The sequence below is a fragment of the Mustela nigripes genome, chromosome 14 (genome assembly GCF_022355385.1).
Source record: "Mustela nigripes isolate SB6536 chromosome 14, MUSNIG.SB6536, whole genome shotgun sequence".
NCBI lineage: Eukaryota > Metazoa > Chordata > Mammalia > Carnivora > Mustelidae > Mustela > Mustela nigripes.
The window spans coordinates 94,363,744-94,390,785 of record NC_081570.1 but is presented as its reverse complement, the minus strand read 5'-3'; the positions used below and the strand labels follow the sequence as shown (position 1 = coordinate 94,390,785).

Genomic DNA, 27,042 nt, shown 5'->3' with positions numbered 1-27,042 from the left:
TCACGGCAGCCGGAGCTCCGCGGGCCCGGGGTGCTTGCGGTCAACACGCGGCGGCGGCGGCGGCATGTGGCCTCTTCCCCCCATTCATAAATCCAGCGCAGGGCTCCGAAGGCGGGCGGGGCTGAGCGGAGCGCGGCGTTTAGGCGGGCGGGGGCTGCGCAGGGCGAGGCGGCCGCAGGAAAACAAGCGCGCCCGCAGGAGCGAGCCTCCGGTCCTGCGTCCGCCGCTCGGCAGCGGCTGGGAGCGGCGCTGGGCTGGCGCTGCGCAGCGGGGGCCGTGCTGGGGCGGGGGGGGCCTCAGACGGGGCGTCCTGCGCAGCGCCGAGCCTGGGGGGCGGAGCCGCTCCGGGGCGCGGGGTTCTGGGCTCCGGTGGCCGAGCGGCCAAGGACACCTGCAGGCTTCCCAGGCTGCGCCGATCGGGAGCTTCAGCGCAGCGCCCCAGCGCCGGGCTCCTGCGATCTGGCGGCGCTGGGAGCCACGCCATCCGCGCGTCTGCCCATCTCCGGGCGGGGTGCCGGCCTTGGCTCGCGACAGGAGGCGGGCGAAAGGTGGCCTAAGGGTAGAGGAGCCCTGGCGCCGGTGGGCTGGGGCCCAAGGGGGGCTCTCGATCTCCCTCCCGCGATGGTAGCGGATGCTACTCTTTGCTGGCGCCTTTTCCTCCCCGCCCCGCCTCGCCCGGGCGCGCCCTCCGCGGGGTGGGGTGGGCGGGGCGCGGCGCGGGGCCGACCGGGCTCGCTGCAGGGCCCCGGCGTCCGCAGAGCTCAGCCTTCCTCCGCGGAGCCGAGCCGAGCCGAGCCGAGGCGCGTAACCCCCTCGCCGCCAGCGCCCAGCCTGGCGCGCCGCCCCTGCGCGCCTCCGCCACCCTCCGCCCCCATCGGCCCGGCTACCCGCCAACCCCCGGCCCCACAGCTCCTCCCACTGCAGCCTCGGTGACACCCACGCGCTCGCGGCCCCTGACCTCTAACCCCCGCCCGTCCCTTCTGGCTGCTCTGGTCTCCCCCTGCCCACTATTGTTGCGGTTTCATTGCGACGGACTGGAGAACAGGGAAGAAAGGGAGTGGAGAGACGGTGTCGCGAGGAAGAGGCTGCCCTCTCCTGTCCCAGACACCCTGTTGGGACTTCCTGACCACCCCGCCCCCATCTTGCGCCTCCGAGGCCCAACTAGGCCCAAGATGCCTGTAGCCTTGGTACTGTCTCTGTCACCGTGGAATGCGAGACCTGCGGGCCTTGCGCAGAGAATTGGCTCCTGGTCTGGGCGGAAGAAAACCTGAGCTCTGGCACCCATGGGTATGGAGTGTGTCGTCCTGAAAGATCATTAGGTTAAAGGCGTGGCTCCTCCATGCCCTGGAAGCACCTAGAAAGTGCTCCCCCTCCTGATTCTGTGTTGCTTTACTCACTGCAATTTGTCTCATCTCCCCTCTCTGACCCTGAGGTCTTCCAGACCCTGCTGCTTTCTCATCTTGACAGCTCCCATAGTGCCTGCCTCTGAGAACCTGTTTGCTAAGTGATTGAGAAGCTGCCATACCCAAAACATTAGGCTCCAGCCGGATGTTACTGGCCTCATCCCAAGAGCAATTTCCAGATTCATCTGTTTTTATTTGCTTTTGAGTCCAGAGCCTCTTCGACATCTTTATGTTAACCCTCATTTTTTTTCTTACAGCTTGAGGCAGCCTGCATGTCCATCCGGGTGACGTAAGGAGGATTTTAAGGCCAAACTGCAAGGCGATGGACATTTGGTCTGGACACCTGTGCACCACCCAACTTCCAGATCAGGCAGTACCCGGTTATTCGGAAAACAAGACAAGGGCTTGGGTGTGCTCCTAGGAAAAGTTAAAAGCTCAATGCAGATGCCAAGGGTTGTCTGCAAAAGTATCATTAATGAGGTCAGAAAACCAGAGGGATCGTGGTCTTTGATGATCTGTACTAATATGCAGGGAAGGTGGGTACCATCTTGGACTGTGGCCAGAAACACACATTTGCCAGCACCTCTTATTTGTCCAGTCCCTAATGTCCGCATTTCAGAGTTTGGCTGGCTTTGATTTTGCTGCAGCAAAGAAAAAATATCCCAAGTGTGACTGGGAGGAGGAGACCCAGGACTGGACAGAAGCTGGAGTGAGAAAGGAAGAGCCATAGCAAGGATTTTAAAAGAACTGACCGTGATGAATGGCTTTAACATGCTGTCTGGGTGTGTCCTGGCAGACTCCTTTGGGGGTCTCTCCCACTTGCATTTCTCAGGCTGGCTGAATTCAGTCATTCTAAGAAGAGAGAGAAACTGATGGGAGTGGGATGGGAGTAATGGAGGGGGGAACAATCCTAGCATCCCATAGCCGAGTCATCTATTCATCTATTCATCTATTTCTTGAGTACCTACTGTGTACCAGAAGCGGTTCAGGCACTGGAAGTCAAGGAATAAAATAGCCCTCCCCGCCCCTGCCCCCACCAGATCCCAGCAAATCTTTGCACTCTTGGTTCTTCCATTCTGCAGTGTTTGTGGTTGGTGATAAACATGTGGGGAGATGGGTGGAGGGAGAAAGCTACCAGGCAAATAGAAGGCCTCGAGGGAGGGGTGTAGGATCAAAAAGTTGGGGTGGGGGTAGGGGAACCCAGGAAGAGTCAGAGAAAACAGAGGGCCCAACCTGGGAGAGGGAGGGAGTCCAGGTGCCGGGGGGTTGGGGGTAGTGAGAGGTTGGGAGGGTCCCTGACTCAGCGCACTGACTAGCTCCTGAAGATGAGAGCTCAGCCAGAGGCCTCCAGAGACTTCCCCTCCACTTGCTGAAGGCTTTATCCTAGAGCTCTGAACTAACCTGTCACCTGGCCTTTTTGGAATCTTCTGGGGGCTTAAGAACGTTGGAGCTGACATCATAAGGCTCCTCTCCATTAGCTCTGCATGTATGAAGTCAAGCTATTTCCCCAAAGTACAGAGCCCAGGACGGAGTAGAGAGCCCCCTGCCCAGCCTGCCCTGTGCCAGCCTACTCTGGATGGGTAGGTGCTGCCCCCTGGTGGAATCCCTGCACCAGACTTCACCACTCCGGGCTGTGGGGATGAGGAGAAAATGAGTTACAGGCGTGGGGTAACACCAGGTTCTGGGTTTCCTGTCAATTCCCAGCCTACTTCTCCCATCAGAGACTCTGCTTGCTCTTGCCCTTTTCCATTCCTCCAAGACTCTGATAACCAGCAGGCTTAAGCAAGGTTGTGAAATAGCCACAGCTGGAAATTCCTAAATCCTCAAGCCTCTTTCCCTCCATTGCCTCCTTTTCTCCACCTTCCTTCTGGGGGCCCCAGAGCTGCATCTCGCAGTCAGAAAAGAGCCCCTTTCTGGGCACTAGCTACACTAAAGTAGAAGCCACAGTGGTTCCCCTTACCAGGAATAAAGGGATAGCACAAGAACAGGAAAAGAGGGCTACGTTTGTTCCCAGAGTGACACTGATGGGCTGACAAGCCCCTCAATAAGGTCCTTCATGGGTCTCTGAGAGGTGAGGTCACCCCTGCCCACCCAGAGCGGGAGAGCCTGACATCAAAGCCGTTTGCCCTTCCCCTTTCCCTACTGGGGCTTGGAGTGGGGCTCAGCCACTTTGGGGTGACAGGAGCTGTGTAATATCCTCTCTGTCTTCCTGTTTGGGACTCTAGTTGTTTTGTGGTTTCCAGCCATAGCAGCAAGTCCCACAGCTATCAAGCAAGGATCTCTCTGGGGATACATCTTCCCTTTTTGGCATTCCAGTTCTGGCCGGGGACTGACCCCTCCTTCCCGAGGCCCAGGTCAAGGAGCCAGCATCCTTTCCCAGCCTGCCTGGCCCCCCAGCCCAAATAATTGAAAGGTTTTTCAGCCATCATCATTGGGGGGAAGGTGATAGAGCCTTTCCTTCCCTCTAGTGAAGGCACTAAAGAAGAGAGCAGGAGGAGGCTGGAAGGTTCCTGTTTGCTTAGAAGTTCTTTGAACCTACCTCCTGCCCCCACCCGCAGGCAGCCTGCAGAGACTAACAGGCTTCAAGTCAAATGCCGAGAGCCCTCCCAGGAGGGACCTGGGGAGAGCCCAGCATGGAGGACAGCCCTCGGGGCCTCGTGGAGGTCAGCTATAATGGTTCTGCACAGGGGCAGAAGGCAGGGTTGGGTGGCTCTTAAAATCCTATGAAGGTGTATTTGGAACTCAGGAGATGCATTCTGATGTCCCAGCCCTTAAAGGGAATGGACAGAGGGGTGCAGGCCAGAGGCTCAGGCTTGGCCAAGACTCAAATCCTCATAACTCATACTCGGAGTCAGACAGTTGGCAGGGATGGGAGCGCCAGCTCCCAGGTACAGTCTTCTTAAGAGATTTCAGGCCTAAGGAGCAGCAGTGAGCTCTGGGAGACTGAGCAGGGCCTATGGTTGGTCCAAGTGTAGAGAATGATACGGGATCCCACATGGCCTCTGCCTGTAGGATAGTATTCATGGGAGTCACAGGACCAGGGCCAGCTAAGTGGACCCCCAGAGCCCTCTTTACTCAAGGCTGCTGGGATAGAGACCCAGTCGTCAACCAGAGAAAGCGGGTGCGGGTGTGTATGCGTGCGCACACACAGACACACTAGCTCAGGGCCCAGCTGGCAGGACTTCTTGGCACTCAGCATTTCTCCATCTAGAAAAGTACAGATTCCTCCCACCTGGGCTAAATTCCAACAAAACTGGTTCATTCCATTAGACTGGTTAATTAGTTATGACGGTCCCAGCCCGCTCCAGCAGTGTCCTGGGGAAAGGGGAAGCCGTTGTCTGGAGAGGCAGACCCAACATTGGCTCCTCTTGGATGCTTATAAAGCCCAGGGATCCCTCCCTGCTTGGGCCAGCCCTGGGAAGAATGGAGAGACCCAGAAGCCGGCCAGCTCTGACCCAGGGAGCTGCAGGGTGGATCTCCACTGAGTCTTTCTGCTCTGCACCTGGCACTGTGGCTGGCATGGAGTAATCTTAATAATGGTTTGCGGTTGAGTGACAGACATCATCTTCTCCCCATTTCCCGGGTCTCCTCCCACATAGGACAATGTCAGTGAAGAATGCACCTGGGTGCCTGATACCAGTGGGTAATGAATGACAGTGGTGGGACCTCCAAGTCAGATTATGAGTGCCTATAAGAGGCAGATGGCCCCTGCCTGATCCTTATTTGTATATTCCCAGTGCTGAGCACAATCCTTAGGATTCAGAACACTTAGTTCATGCTTGACGCATGGAACTCGTAAGGTGGGATAAGATGGGGGGAAGGTAGAAGCCCTCCCAGTCAGAACTTGCATTCTCTAGACTGGGAGTCAAGAAACCCACGTGTCAGCCCTGGTTCCCCACCCCCCCACACACACCCCATTTGCTTGCGGGAATTCTGGGTCGAACTCTTCCCCTCTCTGGGCCTCAGGTTCTCCGATTGTTCTAGAAGGAAGTTGGGCCAGATCATCACTAGGCTTCATGTTCTGGTTATTATCGCTGTGAAGCAAATGTCCTCCAGAATTTAGTGGTGTCAAAATGACAAGCATTTTATTTTGCTCAGGATACTCTGGGGCAGCGAATCAGAAGGGCTCAGCTGGACAGTTTTGGCTTCGGGTCCCTCCTGCAGCTGCAGTCCACGGGGGGCTGCCGACCTCTCGAGCTCAGCAGGGCTGCACGCTCACTGCGGCATGTTCCCGTGGCTCACAGTAATGGCAGCCATCGGCTGGGAATTGAGCTGCGCCTTTCGACAGAACTGCCTCCAAACACACAGCTCCTTTAGCATCCTCGGGGCAGTTGGACTTCCTACGTGGCGGCCAGGTTCCCCTAGAACCACTAGCTCTAGAATGCTAGGTACAAGTGGCATGTATTTTCCTAAGCTAGCCTCGGAAGCCAGATAGCATCACTTCTGCTGTGCTCTGTGGGTCCCGGGAGACGTTTGCTCACCCAGATTCAAGGGGAGGAACACAGACTCCACTTGAAGTATTAAAGGATTGTGGTCATTTAAAAAAAAAAAAAAGATTTTATTTATTTATTTATTTATTTATTTATTTATTTATTTGACAGAGAGAGAGAGAGTGCACACAGGCAGGGGCGGGAATCAAAGGGAGAAACAGGTTCCCCACTGAGTAGGGAGCCCAGGGCTCGATACAGGGCTCGATAGGGAGCTCAATCCCAGGACCCCAGGATCATGACCTGAGCAGAAGGCAGATGCTTAACCGACTGAGCTACCCAGGTGCCCCCGAGGCCATTTTTAAAAAACCACCACATCCTGTGGTGTGTGGAATCGTTCAACCCTGACGCAAGCCCTTACAGGTGGGCTGAGGCTGTGGGGCTGGCTGTAGCTATTTTCTGGGGGGAGCAGGGCAGTGTGTAGGATCAATGATACTCCCTTCTTTGGAAACGATGCCTTGCCCCTCCTTTCTTAGTTTCTTTGGGTTTGGGGCCAAAACTGTCCTTTCTGAATGGCTCTGTGAGAATGGTTCATTGCATGGGTGATGGGACCCCCCAGAATGAGACAGGTCCCCCTGGACTTACTCCAGTTGCAAAAAGGAAGGAAGCAACTGTTTAATGAGTACTTGTTGTATTCCAGTATGGAAAGAATTCTACACTGTATTCTAGGAGGTGTTCCAGAAGGAGTTCCCTTTTCCCTCACAGCAATCCCTGTGCAGAAGAGATCTGATTGCCATCCTCCGTTTACAGACTAGAAATGGAGGTCCAGAGGCTTGTGGCCTGCCTAGGTTCACACAGTCAGTGACAAAGCCATGATTCAAACCGAGGCATGCCACCTGCCCCAGGCAAACTTGGGGCAGAATGAGCCGTTCTCAGGTCTTCCCACAGCCCCAGCTCAGACACTCACCTCCCCATCAGAACAAACCTGTTCTGTGCCCCCACTTTTGTGTCTGTAAGTTGATATCCCTCCAAGGAGAAAGCTCCCACCCAGATGTCAATGGTTGCAAATCCCTAGGACCCCATGATGGGCCTGGGGCATGGGCTGCCACAAGTTCTGTGGCCCCCCTTTCCCATAGGCAAGAGGGGTCTATATGCCCTTCCGTTAACCCTGGGCAGATACTGTGATCATAGAACAGAGCAGAAGAGACATTGCGTCATTTTCCAGGCCCTCATCTTAAGAAATTGGCAGCTCCCACTCTTCTCTTTTGAAAGGGCCTCTCTGGACACCCTGAGCCATCACTTAAGAAGTCTGGCCACCCAGAGAGGCACTATGCTGGAGAAGCTGGGTGTGACACTCTTCTGGGGACAGTCCCAGCTGAGTTCATCGGGATGAATGTGAGTGAGGCTCCCTCGGGCCCTCCAGACCAGCTTCTCTGCAGTTCAACGCTGCTGAGGGACCTCGGTTGCCACCAGAAGAGTCACTCAGACAAGCCCTGCCCGAATCTCTTATCCCCAAACTCACAAGATAGAATAAAATGCTTGCCTTAAGCCACTAAGACTTGGGGTAACTTGGTATATAGCAACACACATAATCTCATCCAATTCATTCCTTATACCTATTTTACAGACTAGGACATTTAAGCTCAGGGAGGTTAAGTAACTTGCCCTAGGTCTCCTGGGAGGCTGGCATTTCAGTTTGAACTTGGAGAGTCAGACTCCATAGCTCCTTCACACCCACTGCTTCTTAGTGGGTCTATGTGCATCTCCTGCAGGAATGGGGCGGGGGGTCGACATTTCAACCAAAACCCTTCCCTTCAAACAAATGACTGAATGAATTTACAAGGAGGGACATTTTCAGGACAGGGACTTTCAGGATTGAGAGGTACAGTGGGGTGATTTGGAGTCTGGGGATGGTGGGGAGAGGTGTTCCCTTCTGAAAACTCAGGACAACAGGACGATTTACTTATCTTTGTGCATCCATCACTGGCATGTGACCTGTCACTGTGGACACTTAATATATGCTCATTCAACACTCAAACTAATCCACAAAGGCAGAAGTGCTGGAGTTGGAAAGAAGGGGCAGTCCGAAGGTCTGGAGGGAAAGGTTTTCCTGCCATCTGGTGGCTGTTTCTGGAATGACACTGTTTTCTTTAAAGCAGGAGAAGGAATCGGAGGGCTGCTTGGGGGACCTTGGCTGTACATGCAGTCCCCGGTGTGGGGGCGGGGCGGGGGAAGGTGAGACAGCAGCATTCCAGACTGGAGTGGGGTGCGGTAGGGGGCGCCTTACCTTCCGCTGAAATTTGCAAAAGATGAGAACTTAGAATGTGGCTCCCCGTGACCCCTCTAGCCCCCTGCCATCCCTCTCCTCTCTCCCAGCCCCCAGCTCTTCATCCCTAGGTGGGTTTCCACCTGTGCCCTTCCTTGCAGAGTGATAGGTACCGGCTCTTCCTGGCACTGAGGCAGGATTTACCCCCACAAGACCCCACAAGCACTAAGCACCTTTCTCATGTCAGACAGAGCCTCCTTCTCCTTCCTTGGGAAAACCCGGAGCACAAAACACCTCCCTCTGAAGTTGTTCATGTGAGATTTTGTGTGGAGGACTTGGACCCCCGAAAGGCCTGCTACCAGTGTGTGTGTTGTTCAACACCCAAGATGATTCTCAGGAAAATAAACATGCATCCCTCCCCATGGTGCCCGAACTCCTCAGCCAGCCAGCACCCACAGCCCCACCCCAGTCCCCTCTGCCCCATCGCATCCCACACTTGTCCTCCAGAGCTTCTGTTGGGACCTCTGGCCTTCCCATCCCCTCTCCCTGGGTCCAGAGAAGGTCAGAAAGACAGAAAGGGTTTGGTAAGAACAGACACTTTATTGTACACCATGGGTGATGGGGCGGTGAAGAGAGGGGATCTAGGGCGGATGATGCCTCATCCCCTCCCCTGGGTTCAGTGGTCTTCACCCAGGGCTCTGGCCAGTCACGGGGCACATGGACTTGAACTGTTCTAAACTTGTACCCAAACCAAAAGTGATACCGGCTGTATGTGCTTGGGTCTGTACAAAGCAGCGCTCGGGTTGAGGAGGGACCCTGGGCCCTTCTTCCCCACCTCTGGTAGTTAGGCTCCAGTGAGGGGGCAGCAGGCCCCCAGTTTCAGGGCCTAGTGGATGCTCCGGGAGTCAGGTGTTTTCTAACCTGTTGTCTCTCCTCTTTTCCACCATGGGAGTACTCTGGTGGGGGGAGAGGAATGCAGCTGTGAGGAGGGACTAGAGGGGAGCCCCTGCCCATAATACTGTAGGCCTGCTCAGGGCCCGGCACCATGCAGCTTCCAGCCCCCAGCCTTAGCCTATGGCAGGTGACTCAGGAAGCCTTCTCCCGGCACTAGGAGAGTGCAAGTCCCCTCAGATTTATTGCTGGAGGGCTGAGGCCCACCCCGCTGGTATCAGCTAGAATGCCCTCCCTATCCATCCCCATCTGGATCTCGGGCTTCACGCTGCCTCAGTGGAGAGGGCTCCCTGAGCAAGAAGCTGGTGACTGGGGCCGGAGGACAGAAAGGGGCAGGGACCAGGGGACTCTTCCAGGCACGCCCCACCCTGCCCCACCCTGCCCTGAGCCCGCTGTCCCCTGTGGGCACTGCTTGGACAGCACCAAAACCAGTAAGGGATGGGGACCCTGCACAGGGATGTGGGGGCCTGCCCCTCTCTGGCCCCCTCCTGCTCCTCCGGGGCATCTGGGGAGGGATCATACCTCATCAGATCCCCCACCTGTTCTTGACTCCCCCACAGGCATCGCCTCACTCCCAGAGGACTGTGCATCAGAAGGAGGAGAGGAGTGTGCATCAGAAGCTCAGGGGAAGGGCAGCTGTTCCTTTCAGAACTCTCTCAAGGACAAATGCGGGACAGAGGCGCTGCGAGCTGCTCTCCTGAGGTGTCACCATCTCAAGAAACCCAAGGCTTTTCCTCAGGATGAAGAGCTCATGAGTCCCGGAGGAACAGGGAGAGGTTAGCTAGAAAACAGATTTAGGAGCTCTTCGGCCCAGAGCCCCTCCTTCTCTGCTTCTGGCAAGCCCAGTGGTGTGAAGGCAATGAGTCCCCAGCACGAAACACCCGCCTTTCCCCACAGCACCCTGCCCAGAGGCCTTGCCTGACAGAGCTGGGAGGAGAAGGAGGCAGGGGGAGGGCAGTGTGGTCTTCAGGAAGGTGGTGAACCCTGGGAATCACAAATCACCCTACACGCACACACACCCACTTATGCGCACCCGCCGCGCACACACACACGCGCACGCGCCAAGCTCCAGGCCCTATGTCTAACACAGCGGAGACACAGCCAGGACAGGGCCTGGCCTACGGCAGAAGGCTGCAAGCACTACCCAGCTCTTGCGATCCAAGCAGACCGCCCAGCTCCGCCGCCCCGATACAAGCTGGCGGGCTGGGGCCTGGCCCAGCCACACGCTACAAAATTAAAAATATATCAAATATACAATTAAAATAGATCTGTACAGCACTGAGGATGAAAATAGTCCACGAGCCACGGCAGAATATGGGGTTTGTCAGTTAACCGCATTTACACCCACGTGTACAGATTGAATATACAATAGAAATAGACTAGAAGAGTATATATAGTACAGTGTCTCTCCCGGGGCCTTGCTTTTCCTGTTGCTAAATCTGCCGGGATTAGGCATGGGACCAAGCAGGAGGCGTTAGGTGAAGGTGCCTCGGGCGGGATGTTGTCCCCCAAAGGCTCATGTCTTTGGGGAGACGTGGGTCTCCTTCTCCCCTCACACTCCGAAAGGACGGGTGTGGCTGGAGGGCTGGGAATGGGAGTAGTTGTGGGGGAGGAATGAGTCAAGGAGATGGCAGGGTGAGAGGAAGGACCCCCCAGGGAAGGTAGGGGTCGGGGGGTGGACCAAGGGGCTAAGGGATGAGGGAGGGAACCCTGGGTCTTGTCTGTCCCTCCCCGTGCTGAGAACACGGGAAGAATTCAGGACCTTCCGTGAAGGTGCCGAGACCTAGCACTGTGGCCTGCAGCCACTCCACCCACCATGGCGCTCACAGATGGAGTTGGGCCGCCCTGGCGTGCCTGCGTGCGTGCCATCCATCCACAGCTGCGCACCATACACAAGTCCCTCCACCGGGCCGTCCGTCGCTCTACAGACACGATTCGCCAGCCAGGCTCTGATCCTCCCAGCCTGCGTTCTGAGGGCAGCTCTCTTCTGGGGGAGGCCTCAGGTCAGGGTGGGTGGGGTGCTGGGGGTGCTGGGCCCCAGAACAGAGACCCAGCCCTTCCCTTCGGCAGCCTCTAGTGTCCACAGCACTGTCTGCACCCTCCCCACCACAGGCTGGGCATCTTGGGGAAGGTTCCCAAGGTTATTTGCACAAGACGGGCACACCGCGCACAAGGAGAATAAGCGGCAACCCAAAGGGGCAGTGAAATTATCCGTCTTTCCCCAGGTGTGAGGTTTCCTGGGTTTGAGCCCCTGAGCTCCAGGGACCCCCATTCCAGGAGAGAAGCTGCCGCAAGCGAGGAAATTGGGCCCCAGGTAAGGGAATGTGCTTCACAATTGTGCTCCAAACTGAATTGTGCTGTGAACCATCAGGTGTGCTCTGGAAACCTCTCTGTGTACTGTCCCCTCCTCTCTCGAGGAAAGAGGCACAGGCCACAACTGTGGGCTCCCGGGTGGGGACAAAGAGGGCAGGCAAAGCCCGAATGGAGGTGGGGAAGGGTCCCGAGCAATCATCACCCTCCCAGGCAGGATGTGACAGGACACACCCTGCCCCAGGCAGGGCCAAGGACATGGGAGATCCCACCCAGAGCCTCGGGCTGAGGGGGCCCCCATGCCTAGCCCCCTTCTGATGCCAAGGCTGGCACTCAAGGCAGAGCGTGCCATCTGCCTCGCAAAACAGAACTTGGCGACTTCTACGAGATTCCATCCTAAGGCTGAGCCCTGAGTCCTGGCACAATTGTCCCATCCCCAGTCTTAAGTCAGCCCCTGGGATGCATCACCCCTAGGATAAATCATCAGCATCCTAACACCACCGGGTGCTTCTCATCAGCACAGAGGAATGGCCAGGACTTAAGACCTACAGGTGCCAGGTTACAGAGAGAGAGAAGGTGTGGGGAGCGACCCCTACAATGGCCACTTGCCATCTCTCCTGTGCTGGGAATCAGGGCTTCTGGACTGTTTGAGTTAGTCAGCTGCAGTTTGGTGAGAGGATCTCAGGAGGTTAGACGAGTGGGGAGCCTGCACTGGGGACAGAGTCTCTCCCAGCCCCTGCTCAGGTGTAGGGGGAAGCTGGCTGGGACTGGGGTGGGGGATGAGGCAGGGCAGACCCCCTCTCCTTGGGCAGAGGGCCTGGCCTAAGAAGACAGGCCAGGTTGGGACAAGCAGGCTGGATGGGCGTGGTAGGGGAGAGGCAGGCAGGGGGTGGGGGGCGGTGGTCACAGCTCCGACTCAGGGGTGCCGGCCAGGAGGTAGCTGCTTCCGTAGCGTCCATTGGGGTTCCCGCTGGTCTCCAGGGGGGACGTGCTGCCAGGCCCCAGGTAGGAGCGGTGGGTGGGCATGGGGGATGGCGCCTCACTGGGCACCTTGCTGAGGATGAAGCGGGTCTCATCGTTCTCCTCCAGGTTGGAGATGTCTTTCATCATGCGGCCTTTCTTATAGGACACGGAGAGGGTGTTGGAGCCATCAGAGAGCAGGTGGAAGTGCCGCAGGACGAACACCACGGGGATGGGCAGGGTCGCCACGACGATGAGGGTTATCAGGAGTGCCATGGCCCAATTGGGGAAGTACAGGTAGCGTTCGGCTGCCTGGTGGGGGGTGGGGATGAGGGCTGTGAGGAGCTCACCCTCCAGGACCTCGAGGCCCATCTCTTCCTGCCCTTTCCCACCCCACCCCTTGCCATCCTGGCCAGGCCAGCCATGGAGGCCCTCACTGTCGCTCTTTTAGTTAGCTGGTCCCCTTGGTTAAGGGGCCAAGCTCCCCTGGGTCTCAGTTTCTACATCTGTAAAATGGGTGGGTGATTCTGCTCCACAGACATGAAGAGAGAACACGGGTGAGACCTGGACGAGAGTGTCAACCTTTCTGAGCCTCGGTCTCCCCATGTGTGCTAGGGGATAGTGCCACCTCTCTCTCCCGGCTCTTGTAAAGACAGAGGTCCTGGCAGGGCCTGGCACACAGCAGCTACCCTCTGAGGATTCATCTCTATTACCTGTTGTATTAAAGTGACCCTGGGGTTTCAGGTCCCCCTCACCTCCTCCTTGATCCAGGCACTGTAACCTGGGGGCGTGACCCCCAGCTGGATGACGCTGGCCGTGGTGAGCACAGCCATACACAGTGGAGACACGAACTTCCACATGTAGAAATAGAAGCGATAGGGTCGGAAGCCCAGCATCTCCGTTAGCTCCTGCATGAACCTGCCAGGAGCAGAGGGTCCAGCATTGGCATCCCCACAGCGCCTGCGCATTCCCCCACCACCGCCGCCTCCAGGAAACCTTTACTGACCAATCCCTCCCTCCCAGGCTCTTCCATTCCTCACATCCAGGGATACCAGTTTATTATTTGGTGGCCCAGCTGGCCTCTGGGCAGGTTCTGGTGTCGCCTGCTAACCTCCTCTGAAAACCTCACGTCACACCGCACCCAGGGATATGGTATAATCCGCGGGACAAGCCGGGCAGCGGGGCAGACACCTGAGGACCTGGGCGGACACCATGCGCCCCGCCCCATTCACACTGGCCTGGGCCTGGTCTCCCCCTGCTGGAAAGAAGGTGAAGTGCACTTCCGTAGAGTCCAGAGGCCCTGACTTGGGGTTTCTAACCTCGGGGTCTGCGGGTGGGATGACCGTAGCTGCACGCTGTGTATATGAATGTCATGAGAAAAAAATCATCTCTACTTGAATAACACCTAACTGAAACCTTGCGTTTCTTTCTACTATAAATGCAAACCACCACCGTGGTATTAGCCACAATGACATGTATCTCCCTATCACATTACAACTGAACCTACCTACAAACGTCATTTATATTCATCACTATTTCACAATTACCATTATTATTACCCTAGCGAAATCTTCTGACTTAATGCAGTAAAAATAACACATACATGAAAAAAACTGCACATACATTACCATACCAGATTTTAAAACAGTGTTTTTGCTGTTTTTCAACTTAACTTGTTTCCTATAATATACTATCTATTTTGTTTTGTCCACCTAAAAATAATATTCTGAGAAGGTATGCAGGGTCTTCACCAGACAGCAGAAGAGTCAGAGCCCCTTCCAACCATGAATCCCAGGGCTGCTCCTGACCCACCATTGGGCCCCACCTGCGTTCTTGTAGGAAGGAGATAACTGTAGCCAAGGCCATGAGAGAGCCTGATTCTGAGACTCAGTCCAGACATCAGGGGAGCCCTGGGCCTTGCAGAGGGAGTGGGAGGGGCCTGGCCCTGGGGCTTCCCAGGCTCACAGATTTGTTAAATGAGAAACAAGGCTAGGAGCTAATGGGGAGTGTGGCTCTGCCCTAGGCTCAGGCCACAAGACCCAATCCTTTCTTACTCCTGACTTCCCTGACCCAACCTGACCCCACACTTCCGGCCCTAACCACACCTTGTCGCACACCCCGAGGTCGATCACCTGAAAACAGCCTCAGGCTGCTGAAGTTCCAGAATTCTTTGAGGGTGGATCCCTCTTAGATACCCACTAAGTGCTCAATAAAGTTAACAAAACTGAAGAGTTTTGGGTCTCAGGTAAGGGGGCTATGGTAATTTAAGGCAGTTTAGGGCGATGCCAAAAGCTGAACCCAGGAGACTCACATGCTCAGCCTGGCTCTGCCTCTCACCAGCCACATGGCCCTTGGCAGTCACGTCCTCTCTCTGGGTCTCAGTTTCCCTGAGGATCTCTGAGGGCACTCTCAGCTCTTACATTCTGTCTCTGTGATCTCCTGTCCCACTCAGAAGCAGCCCGGGGGGAACATGGCACTCTCCAGGGGGTCAGGAGAGGACAGACCCCTCCTCCCATCCCACCCTTCCCTGGGGCCCCCTTACTTCTTGGTTCCATAGATCCAGGCCACGGCGATGTTCTCAAGGATGACGATGACGGTCAGCGGCAGGGTGGCCGAGTAGTCATCAAACATAGTGACAAAGTAGTTTCCGGAGCGCTGGACGAACAACAGCCCCACGAAGAATGCAAAGACACAGCAGCCCACTACAGAGAGCCGGGAGGCCGGTGTGGGGGCACAGGCGCAGGGTAGGTGGGGCCCGGAGGGGTTAGGGGGGCACCCAGGCCCCTCCCTTCCCACCCCTCCTCCCTGAAGGCCTTCAAGTGGGGAGGGATCCGGTGCTGGGGTTGAGCCCCCACTCCTTTAGGAGAGATGGAACAGGTGCAGGCTGGCACGGGGAAGGACACCCCTGCCCAAGAGGATTCAGCAGTCCCTCAGAGAGAGGGGCAAATGACCCGAGGAAGAGGCCACCCGCAGCTCAGGCTGGGTCCAGATTCCCAGACAGCCTTCTCCTGGCTCTTGAGCGCTCTTCTCTGGGAGGCAAGCCAGGCTCCAACTGCATCCCAGTGAGGGCAGCGGGGAGCCTTCTCAGCATGGAGTCTGTCTAAGTCAGAGGCCTTTCCTGCTTGTCATCCCTGAGGGCAGCCCACCGGGCCAGCAGGGGCTGCCAGGAGGAGTTACCTGTGAACATCTCTTTGGGCACCTTGAAGGTATCGATGATGGGTGTGGTGATGCCAGCCATGGTCCCAATCATACTGCCCAGGCCCAGGTTGATAAGCATCAGGAAGAACATGACAGACCAGAACGGGGAGGCAGGGAAGTGCGTCATGGCCTCGGTGAAGGCGATGAAGGCCAGCCCTGTGCCCTGCACAGACTGAGGGTGGGGCCCAGGCGAGGGCTCAGTGAGGCCCATGCCACTCCTGGAAGCCCCGTGCCCTCTTATCTTTGCCCCCAGAGCTTTAAGAATAACTCTCGCCTCTTTCACAGGAAAGGCGCCTAACGAGACGCCTAACGCCTCGTCTTTCCGCTAGTGGGTCTCAAACTTGGGTAAGTATCAGAATCCACCCTACCCCAGGGAGTAAGATACCAATTTAGAAGTTCACCTGTGGGATCTGGAAGCTATGCCTTGGACAGGGACCCCAGGTGATTCAGATGGAGATGCTCATATTTAGAAATAACACCCCTCTTGAGACCTTCCTCCTCTAGGAAGTCTTCCCTGATTGCTCCAGACACAACTTCAGGAGCTCCTAGCCCTGAGCTCCAGACTTTCATAGAGTGGGCTCAGCCTCAGCTGCCTAATGGGACCACACTGGAGCCTTTAGAACACCGATGCCTGGGTCTCACCCTGGAGACAGTGCTTTGATAGGTCTGGGGGTAGAGCTTGTATCTGGGTTTTATTAAGTCCCCAGGTGTCTCTGATGGGTAGCCGAGAGAGAGCTCCTGTGTTAAAGCTTGGGCCCCTGCTCATGGGGCAAGTGACCACACGCTGCCCACTGACGTCACTTTTCTGTTGTCCTGTAAGGACCCGTGAGGTGAGGGAACACCTCCTCCAACTGTATGAGTGTGTCTTTCTTGTCACTTGGCTCTTACTGAGGTCCTATTGTATAAGAAAAACGGCTACCATCCTAGTATCCATAGCACTGGCCTGAGGGCCAAAGAGGGAGAGATAGCAGAGGGTAAACACTAATAGAAATGCTTATTTTCTGTGAGCCATGTACAAAGCACAGTCACAAGGACATTACAGACAGCACTGACTCTCCTCCCCCCACTCAGAAACCGATTCGATGAATCTGAACACCATTCTGTACAATTCCTGTGATTTCGATGCCAGGTGTGTCTGCCTCATTTCCTCCTCGAGCCAGCCTACCTCGGGGCAGGGGTTTAGCTGATCCCTTTCCTCTCTCCCTCCCTGGATCCCTAGTTCGTCCTTGTTTCTCAAGCAAGTGAACGCGTCCCAGGCAGCCTTCTGAGGCCTGCTTGAGAGCTCCAGCCACCCCAGTCCCATCTCTGGGTCCCATGTTCCCACATCTGACTTCCTGCCCACCCCGGCTGGGAAGGGCAGCCTGTCCCACACCTTGTCCAGCTCGTCCTCCAGAAGGCAGGGGTCGAGGCCCAGGGAGGCGAAACGGTCCTCCTTCACGGCCCTGATGACTTTGTACATCTCCGTGTAGTCCTTGGCAGTCAGGTGCGAGAAGTTGACGTGGGGCGGGATGAGGTCCCGGCTCAGGACATTGGTATGGAGGTACCCAAGGATTTTCTCGGCATTCCTGTGGCACAAAGCGAAGAGGGACAGGTAAAAAGGCAGGGGTGGGCACAGTCCCAGAGGCACCTCCCAGGCACTCAGGCAGATAGCCCCACAGGCCATCAATGGAGACACTTCTGAGCCTGAGCCTGGGATCCAGAGCCGGGGACAGAGAGAGCTCCACCCCCGGGAGGACAGGGACTCTGCGTCTGTGGCCCGCCCGCCCCACCTGGGTAAGACGGACAGGAGGAGAGAGGCCACCTACTCGACCACACACTTCTCGTTCATGATGTTGGCCTTGAAGCCCAGCACGGCAAACACCACGAGCGTGGCCAGCACCGAGGTGAAGAAGTTAATGAAGGACACCAGCGCGGCGTCGAAGTGGCAGTTGTTGTCTTGTTTGTTGTAGCTAGAGAAGGCGATGACGCCCCCGAAGCCCAGACCCAGGGCGAAGAAGACCTGGGTGGCCGCCTCCCTCCACACCTGGGGGTCCAGCATCTTGTCCAGCTGTGAGGGGGAGGACCAGAGACACACAGATAACGGTTTCCCGCCACACCCCTTTCTGCATGGCAGAGTGGGAAAGCCGGGGCTGCGTGAACTTGGCCATCCTCCACGCCCCTCGGAGCTTCAGTTTCCCCATGTGCAGAACACCGATAATGGGAATATTGACTTCAGAGGATGGTTGTGAGGCTTAAGATCAAATAAACGCTATGTGCTTGCTCAGCAACTTCTCAGTCAATTTTAACTGCCATCTTTGCTTACCATGGAGCTATTATACTGAGGAATAACTTCAGGGCCATTATGTATGAGGCCTGGTGCACAACTCCAGGGAGTGCCATTCACTTGAATGGTGCCTCCTAGAGTTGTGCAGTGTACAGCCTGTACAACGGTACCAGAGCACTAAGAACACCAATATTTCCCTGATACCTCCCCTCCACTTCAAACCATGAGAAAGGACACCAACTTCTCCCTCCTGCCCACCTGACCTCCCTTTCCCTCGGGGAGAGGGGGAAAGACCAATGTTCATTCATACGCATTGACATACTCTAGGTCACAAAAGTCGCCTTCCCCCTTCCCACCCACCCAGATTAAAACACAGCATCCAGATACTTCTGGAGAGGGGAAGCCCCTGACTAACTCTTTACGTGTCCTCAGACCTGAAAGAACCCTGAACCACACCAGCATGTAGAGAGCAGGGGACAATTCCCAAAGTGCTTTTAGTATCCATTTTCCTTTTGCTGTTTGCTCCTCAAAGCAGGGACCATGGCTTGGACCCAGCACAGAGCTGTCCAGTCAGACAGACCCAGGTCTAAACCCAGGTCTTTACATAGCCGACAAGGCTTAGGAAAATGACAGTGCCTATTTTAGGAGGCTCAGTTTTCCCATCTGAAAAATGAGAATAATAATACCGTGTCCCTCCCACAGTGATTGTGAGGATCAGATGTGGCAGCAACAAGTAAACCCAGCACATAAATAGCAAAATGAATCCTGCCGAAGTTCCTCTGACCTAGTCAGGACAGGTTTCTTTGGTGAGGAGTAGGAATTATTATTCACATTTCGAGAAAGAGTGAACAGAGACCCCCTAGGTGGAAATTCCTTGCTCCCAGTGACAGAGCTGGTTGCTGGGACAGAGGAGTTGCTCAAGCACAGGTGGTCTGATGTGGCCCAAGACACTGTCCCACACCATCCCCTGATGCCTCTACTCCTCTGAGCACTGCCCCTGGACCTCTGCAGCTGAGGTCCATCCAAGTGACAGACCAGGGAGGCGAGGAGGCACTAGACAGCCCTACTTGGTCTTGGCTTACCTCCCCTCACTGAGGCCCAAGGCTCAGTCCTTCCTTGTGTGCGCACTGAGGCATTGGACTTGAAGCTCTGTTACAGCCCTAACATCCACGACAGAGACCTACTCACCTGCCACCTCAGCAGCTCCCTGGGTCTATGTGAGCACCTGGAGTCCCTCCACTAGCTAAGAGGGTGTTGGCAAGCTTGAGGGGGGGCTGCTGCTGGGGGAGGCGCTGCAGGCTGACGGGGAAGAGGAAGACAATGGTAGTAGAGACTTTAGGATCGGTATGCCATTGGAGCCTTGGCCCACAAGCATGTGTGTTCTAGGGGAGATTAGGTCCCCCACCTTGCACAAAATAAAGTCATCTCTGGTCCACCAAGAAAGCCCAGAAGCCAGGCTTTAAGGAGCTACGAGCCGCCAACATCCATGAGCAGGCGACACTCCCCCCTGTCCCTCCCACTCTCTGCAGCCTCAGTAGTACCGTGTGGCCTCCCAGTGACTACAACTCTGAGCACCTACTGTGGGTCAGGCCCGGGGCTAGGTGATGGGGAGCCATGGAGAGCAAGCACAGGCAAGGTCCAGCTCCTATGGAGCTGACATTCTAATGGGAGAGACGACCATTGTCAAGTGACTCTGCAAACAGATGCTGAGTTGCAAGTAGGACAGGGGCCATGCAGGCCAGGTACCCAATGCTTGGAGAGCTTGTAGAAGGGGGCCTTGAGACAGTCAGGAAGGCAGGGCAGGCTTCCCCAGGACGAGGGGATCCTTGAGTGACATCTGAGAGATATGAAGGCAAGGCTAAGAGGGGAGGAAAAGCATACCAGCAGAGGGAACAGTGTGTGCAGAGACTTGGAGTCAAGGCGGAAAGAGGAGGGCATGTGAAAGTTAGGGGAAGAGGCCAGGCTGCCTGAAGCCGCAAGGACAAGGCGGTAGAGGTAGAGGTGAGGCGGGGGGGAAGGGGGTAGAAGAGTCCGATCAGAGGTCCTGTAGGGATCCTAAGTGGAGGAATCCTAAGAAAGCACTTAATATGGGAAACCACTAAGGGATGGGGTGTCGGAAGGAAGCAACCAAACCATCCTTAGCCATGGACTGGAGATGGAGGGATGCTGGAGGGTCAGATGCCAAGGGGACAGCCACCCTTTTGGTCCGCGTACCTGGCAGAGTCCGAGAAGAAGAGAAAGATCTTGATGGGGTTGGAACAGGGCAGATCAAGGCATTTGCTGCAGAAATGTTGAATTTAATGTGTCTTTACGCTATCTTAGAGGAGATGTCTAATGGGCAGGCAGACAAGTGGGTTTGATGGCCAGAGAGAGACTGAGCCAGAGAGGAGGAGCAGGTATGCCAGGAGGAACCCCAACTGTGGAGTCGTGAGAAGAGGCAAGCCAGGCAGCAACTCCAGGTTCAGTGCAGCAAAAATGGTCTCCCAAGGGAGGGAGAGGAGGTACAGCAGGCCAGACAGGAGGAGGAGCAAGAGAGGGCTGGATCCAGAGGCCACAGGAAGAAAGCAGGGCTGGGACGGGGAGAGGCCCATGCTACCCAGAGAAATATACCAGGGTGAGCCTGTCCCTGGTGGGCTGGGTCGAAGCTGATGGGGCCAGAGTCAGGTAGGAGCCGGGAGAGCTGAAAAGCAGAGGGGAAGAAATGAAGGTAAGGTGGAAAATCAGCTCCTTGGAAAGCTCGTCTTGGAACAGGAAGAGAAAGACAGCAGGTTCAGGCAGAGGGTATGAAATCAGTGAATTTTTTTTTTTTTAAAGATTTTATTTATTTATTTGACAGAAATCACAAGCAGGCGGAGAGGCAAGCAGAGAGAGAGCAGGAAGTAGGCTCCCCGCTGAGCAGAGAGCCCGATGCGGGGCTTGATCCCAGAACTCTGGGATCCCAGAACTCTGGGATCATGACCTGAGCCGAAGACAGAGGCTTTAACCCGCTGAGCCACCCAGGCGCCCCCAGTGAATTGATTTTTTATCTGTTGTCTTGTTTTTGTCTTTAATGCAGTGACCTGAAGATAGGTAAAGGCGGAGGGCAGGGGATCTAGAGGGGTGGGGAGCTGTCTCCCCTCGGAGACCCTGGAGCTGCTCACGGAGGGACCAAGACAAGAGAACGGGATGTGGTAGGCAGGTACAGACCGGTTTGGACGTTCTGGGCCTGTGGGCGAGTTTCTGTCTCGGTGGTTCCTGTTCACCCTGGAAAGCAGGAGGCCAAATCATCTGTTTGGGGTGAGGTCAGGACATGCAGACAGGTGGAAGAGGTTGAAAACAGTCACAGTGAAGCAGGGAGAATGAGATGCCAGGGAAATGGGGTACGGTTAGCCCACATTGTTGAGGGTCCCCTGTGCTCAAAATGGCATCTTTATAAAAGTAGGACAGGCCCACATTTCCTTATCTAAAAGCCCTGAGGCCAGACTGGTTGTGGAATTTGGGCTCTTGTTCCTAATTCTATTTTAGAAAGGTAATGTGGTGCGTATGCGGCATAATTACATAACACCCCCTGTGGGGTCTGGGGCCGCACCCCATAATCAAACACATCAGTATTTCTGTAGCAGAATATGAATATTCACACCAAGTGAATCAATAAAGACTATAAATAGCCTCACATCTGTTCAGGTCACTTTGCCGCCAAACGAGTTCCAGGAGAAAGAAAAAACAACTTTTGTTTTTCGGGGCTATTTGGATTTTGGTATTATGAGTAAGGACACAGGGGCCTATACAGAAATTCGAAGATTATTTTTAAAAGGAGAACAAAGTCATCATTGTCCCACTGGGAAAGGTCTCTGTATCTCCCCTCTCCTGGGTGGGTTCTTAAATGATCCTCCCAGAAAGTTCTGGAAATTACTTGCACCTGGAGGGCAATGATGCTCACAAATGTCAGTCATGTCAGTTTTACCAATCGGCTGGAACCTGGGCACCTCCTTTGGGCTAGAAACCTAGACCTAAAGGCTAGCCTCTGGGTGGTCTGGTGAGTTCTAAGCAGGAGGAAGCACAAGATTTTGTAAGAGAGGGTAGATTGAGATGGACACAAGCCCTGGTCATCCCCCTTGCATTGGGAAACATCCTTGATGGTTGTGTCTGCCAGAAAATCTTTCCCCACTCTTTGTCCTTATCTCTAAAGGCAGTGAACTTACTCTTCGAAAGCATAGCAGTCTCCTACCTCTAGCCTCTGCCCAGGCTGTTCCCTCTGCCTGGAATTCCCTTCCTCCTACTCACATTGTGGTGAAACTCCCATTTATTTCTCAAAACTCAACACAAATATCACCTCCTCCCTGAAGCCTTTCCTGATGTCTCTGGCAGAGGTCGTCATGGTCGTTGGGCTCTTGCCGCTCTGGTCCACACCTGCATCTCAGGTTCACATGTCTGCCTTCTTTTCAACACTTTGTGTTTCTGAGGGGCGGAGCCCATCTCCTGTTCGCCTTTGTGTAAGCAGTGTCTGGTACACGACAGACAAGGAAAAGAGTCGGGGGCAAGAGACAAGGCTGTCTCCTTAAGCTGAGCTGAGCGGGGAGGACCACACCAGGCACTGTGAAATTGTCCTGGCCTTTTTCTAGGAGGATGCAGGCTTCTAGGACAAGAAGATCCTTACGGCTTTAAACTTCTGCTTTTTAAAGCATGGCTATTTTAATATTGGCTTCCTTTCCTTTTCTCTTGCTTCCCTACCTCCCCCTTCCCCGCCCCCCCCCCTCCTCCTCCTCTTCTTCATCTCCTTCTGGTGATTATTTCATTTTTCATCTGTATCAATCATTACTAAAGTTTTTACAGAAGGATCTGGATCATCTGTGAGACCCAGGCATGTCATTGTTAGGATTTTTATCACTCCCTGATGCTAAAAATAAGACATGGGTGAATTCCTAGACCCAGCCACTGTTCAGGGCCAACCTCCATCATCATCGCCAGCCCCCCTAGGGAGGCTACCATAATCAGACTGCATCATCTGAGTTCCCCCTCCAACATGGGGGACAGGCGCTCTAAGGACAGGGTAGAAATATCTTAGATAATGTCATGATTTGGAATGGGAATAAAAATTATTTGTATGTTGTGAAGACGGTATTTGCTGATCTTCCCTCATTTTTAAAAATTACAGAACAGTTACTATAAAATGCACAAAAGTGGAGAGGATAGTATAATGAACCCACATGTACCCATCACTCATTTTCAACAACAACCAACATAGGGCTTATCTGGTCTCCTCTGTACCCCCAACCCCCAGCCCTAGATTATTTTGAGGAAAATCGGTGGATCCAAGTTTACTATTAATGAGGCCCCAGGAAAGAACCTGACAGTGCCAAAATTTGACCTTGAGGAGAAAAGTGCCCCATGTGCGCCTGGGCACCCCTCTCAATGGGGCTTGGTGATAGAGATGACCAGATCTCCATGTTCATCTGGGGGTAAAGTGAGTCAGTCACCTTTAGGATTCAATGCCTGTCGTTGTTTGAATTTAAAGGGGCTCTATCAAGATTTCTGAGATGTTAGTGCATAATTCCAACAAGGTCCTAGGAGCGCCTGGGTGGCTCAGTTCGTTAAGTGTCTGCCTTTACCTCAGGTCATGATCTCAGAGTCCTGGGATCGAGTCCTGAATCAGGCTCCCTGCTCAGTGGGGAGTCTGCTTCTCCCTCTCCCCTCCGCTCTTGCTCTTTCTTTCAAATAAAAAATGAAAAGAAGACAAAGGGGACCTATGAGGATTTCTGGGGTGCTGGTACATAATTCTAACAAAGTCCTGATCATAGTGTCCAAGAGGCTGAACTCATGGCCAGACCTCAGGAAGCCCAATGTCCTTGCCGAACATCAGGATGTGACTGCAAGAGGAGAGGTGGGAAATGGGCTCTCCCCACCGAAGACAAGGATTGCACCCTCCTCAGTGTCAGGAAGGAAGAGCGGGGGGGGGGGCAGATGCCCTGAAACACAGCAAGGGCTTCCTGTCCCCTCTTTGGCACAACGGCTGAGTCACTTCCTCACACAGAGAACAAGGTGTTTCACGCACTTGACTCAGAAGCACGAAGATGCTTCCGGAATCCACAAGCAGCTCTCCAGCTCCTGGCCTGACCCGGTGCGTGACCACAGCCCACGGGCCCCTGCCGGTGCGTGAGACACCAGATGGCACTGGAGCGCCAGGTTCCCACCACCCAAGAACAGTGTCACCTTCACGAGGGAGAGAATAATAATCACTAGGGCTTCCCATGCACTCTCTGCACACGGGGAGCAGCCCTCCATTCTCTCCGGAAAAGGCTGTCAGGGAACTACCGTGGTTCATCCCATCTCGCAGCTGAGGAAAACGGAGTGAGTTCCCCAGGGATCTTGCCCTCGGACCACAGACCTCAGAGTGATGAGCAGGGACCCGCTCCAGCCAGTGTGGCTTCAGAGCCCATCCTCTGGGAACTAGCTTGGCCTGTTTTGGTCATCCTTTCTAGAAGCCCTCCTCTACTCACGGGGGTCAAGGTCACTACCCTCTGCCCCTGGGCCTTCAGTGCCTCCGGTCCACACCGGAGATGTCCACCGCCCTGCCCCAGGCTCAACACTACTTCATCGTGCTGAGTTGGGGACCCACAGAGTTAGTTCTTGGGCTTCTGGAACTCACAGTCCATCATCCCTCAAATCCCCCATCTCCACACCCTTCCCTTGATGGTCCTCCTTGCTCTGACGTGGTGGTTCTCCAGTCTGGCTGCACCTCAGAACCACTGGGGGCTTTCAATAGTTGCTGCTACCTGGATGCCATGCCTGGTGATCCCGATTAACCGGTCTGCCGGCTGGAGTTTGATTGGTCAAGGGTGGGCCTGAGGCCAAGGCTTCCCCTCAGCCCCCTGTGGTAAAGGCTGTTCTCGAACTTGCCCATGCTGCCCTCAGGTCTGGAGGTGGGCGGGGTGCCGCCCCTCCCCCCAGGTCATCATTGCTATCCCAAGGTTCTCTCTGTCCCGCTCTACTGCCATCAGAATTCTCGGTTCCTTCAGCTCCTCCCTTCCACCAGTCCTGTCCTTCACCCCACTCCTAGGGTCATTCCATAGCCTCTGTCATATCTGAGAGCTATGCTCCAAGTAGGACCTCAACGTTAAGGACCCTGAACCCCCAAGCACCCCATCTTTCCAGCTCACTCCTTTGAGTATTTTTTTTTTAAGATTTTATTTATTTATTTAACAGAGATCACAAGTAGGCAGAGAGGCAGGCAGAGAGAGAGAGGGAAGCAGGCTCCGTGCTGAGCAGAGAGCCCGATGTGGGGCTCAATCCCAGGACCCTGGGATCACGACCCAAGCCAAAGGCAGAGGCTTAGCCCACTGAGCCACCCAAGCGCCCCATTCTTCTTGTATCTTGATTCCAAAATTCTTTGGCCTCCCTGGGACCTACCTACATTTCACTCCCCCTGACCCTGTGTGTCCTAACTTCCCTTCTTAATGGGCTTAGTCAATGGCCCATCCCTTGGCTACTCAATTGCTACCCTCTTAACTCCCCAGCCACCTCCCTCTGTGGTCGTCGCTTGTCATTGCCTCCTGACCCTGGCCCAACCCCCCACCGACCCCCAGCAGCTAAGCCCAGCTGGAGAAATCACACAGCGCACACCTTGGGACCTTGGACGGATTATTCAACCTTCCTGTGTGTCAGTTTCCCCAAGCACAAAATGGCAAGAATAACCTCTGCCTCCAGGGTCATCATGGGCATTAAATGAGCTGGTGTATGTCAGGTGCGGGTAACAGTGCCCGGCACCCAGTGAGCACAGTCCACTGTCAATCACAGGATTATTCTAAGTAGCCCCTCACTGTGGGAACTGGCATGCTTTCCGAAGCGTGAACCAGGAGGAACTGTCCAGCTTGGAACCAGATAAATGTTAGCGGCGCCATGCTGGCTGACTGCACCCCACACCCATGACCCTGACTGCCAGGGTCCCCCCACTCCACTGTGCTGCACGCCTTCCCCATCCCCTGCACCGTCACCTCACACTCACCCTTCCTTAGGCCCCCACCATGCCTCCACCATTCGGACTCTCAACTGATGCCCTCACTTCCTCCTTCCCAGACAAAACGACATACTCCCCCGCGTCCTCCAGCTGGGCACCGGGTCCCACCTCTCCCGCTCATTCAAGCACTCTGGTTCCCTCCACCCAAGAGCAGTGATTTCCCACTCTGTGCTGGATTTTTAAAAAGTGTACAATTTAACAGTTCTTAGTGTATCACAGAGTTGGGCAGCCATTGCCATGACCAATTTTAGAACTTCTTCACACCCTAAAAAGAAAACCCACACGCATTAACGGTCACTCCCATTCCTCCTCCAACCTCCCCCAAAACCCAGCCCTAAGCAACCCCTAGTCTGCTTCCTGTCTCTACAGATTTGCCTATTCTGGATGTTTCATGTAAATGGAATCACATGATATGTGGTCTCTGGCAACTGGCTTCTTTCACTTAGCCTGATGTGTTCGGGGTCCACCTGTGTTGTAGCAGGTGCCAGTACGTCATTCCCACTTATGGCCTAATCACATTCCAACCCATAAACACACCATTCTTGATTTTTCCATTCATCTGTTCACGGACGTTTGAGCTGCTTCTACGTTTTGGCTCTTCTGAACAACGCTGCCAGGAACATTTGTGTACAAGTTCTCATGCGAACGTGTTTTGGGTTCTCTTGGAAATGTGCCTAGGAATGGAACTGCTGGATGATATACTAACATCCTTGATCCCATGGCCCTCTCCAGTGTCTACCCCTTTCTCATTTCTCTGCTCCCCTGTAGAGCAAAACTCCTGAAAACAAGTAGTCTTTACCACTTGTCTCCTAATTCCTCATGTCCCATTTTCCCTTGAACCCACCACACTCAGACTTTGTCCTCAGCACTCCACCAAAACAGCTCTTGTTGAGCGCACCGGGGACCCCTCTGCAGCCAGGTGCACTGCTCATTTTCTGATGGGTCAGGCCCATCGCCTGACCTCTCAGCAGCTTCGGACATAGCTGACCATTCCCTCCTTAAAGAAGTTGCTCCTCTCTGCCTCTGGGATCGACATATCCACATCTCTCTCCCCTTCCTCCTCCTCTTCCTCTTCCTGCTACCCTTCCTCCAAACCCTAAATGCTGGGTCCTGATGCTCAGTCCTCTTCTCTATGTTCATTCTATAGGTGACTTTCATTAGTCCACAGTTTCAAATTCTCTGATTCCCAAATTTATACCTCCACCTGACCTGCAGACTCATCTTTCCAACTGCCTACTCAACATCTCCACTTGAATATCTTTTTTTTTTTT

At 54.7% G+C, this 27,042-nt stretch overlaps 1 protein-coding gene across 1 annotated transcript in view; it reads right to left on the bottom strand.

The window, feature by feature from the left end:
* Positions 1-8,676: 8,676 nt before the first annotated feature.
* SLC6A17 (solute carrier family 6 member 17) overlaps positions 8,677-27,042 on the bottom strand; it is a 49,226-nt gene continuing 30,860 nt past the window's right edge. Inside the window, exons 7-12 of the mRNA XM_059375677.1 lie at positions 17,321-17,562; positions 16,888-17,080; positions 15,495-15,687; positions 14,860-15,019; positions 13,073-13,235; positions 8,677-12,629 (exon numbers count right to left, since the gene is read on the bottom strand). Coding sequence (XP_059231660.1) covers positions 12,261-12,629; positions 13,073-13,235; positions 14,860-15,019; positions 15,495-15,687; positions 16,888-17,080; positions 17,321-17,562 — 1,320 coding nt within the window. The 3' untranslated portion in view covers positions 8,677-12,260. The remainder of the gene's footprint in view (positions 12,630-13,072; positions 13,236-14,859; positions 15,020-15,494; positions 15,688-16,887; positions 17,081-17,320; positions 17,563-27,042) is intronic.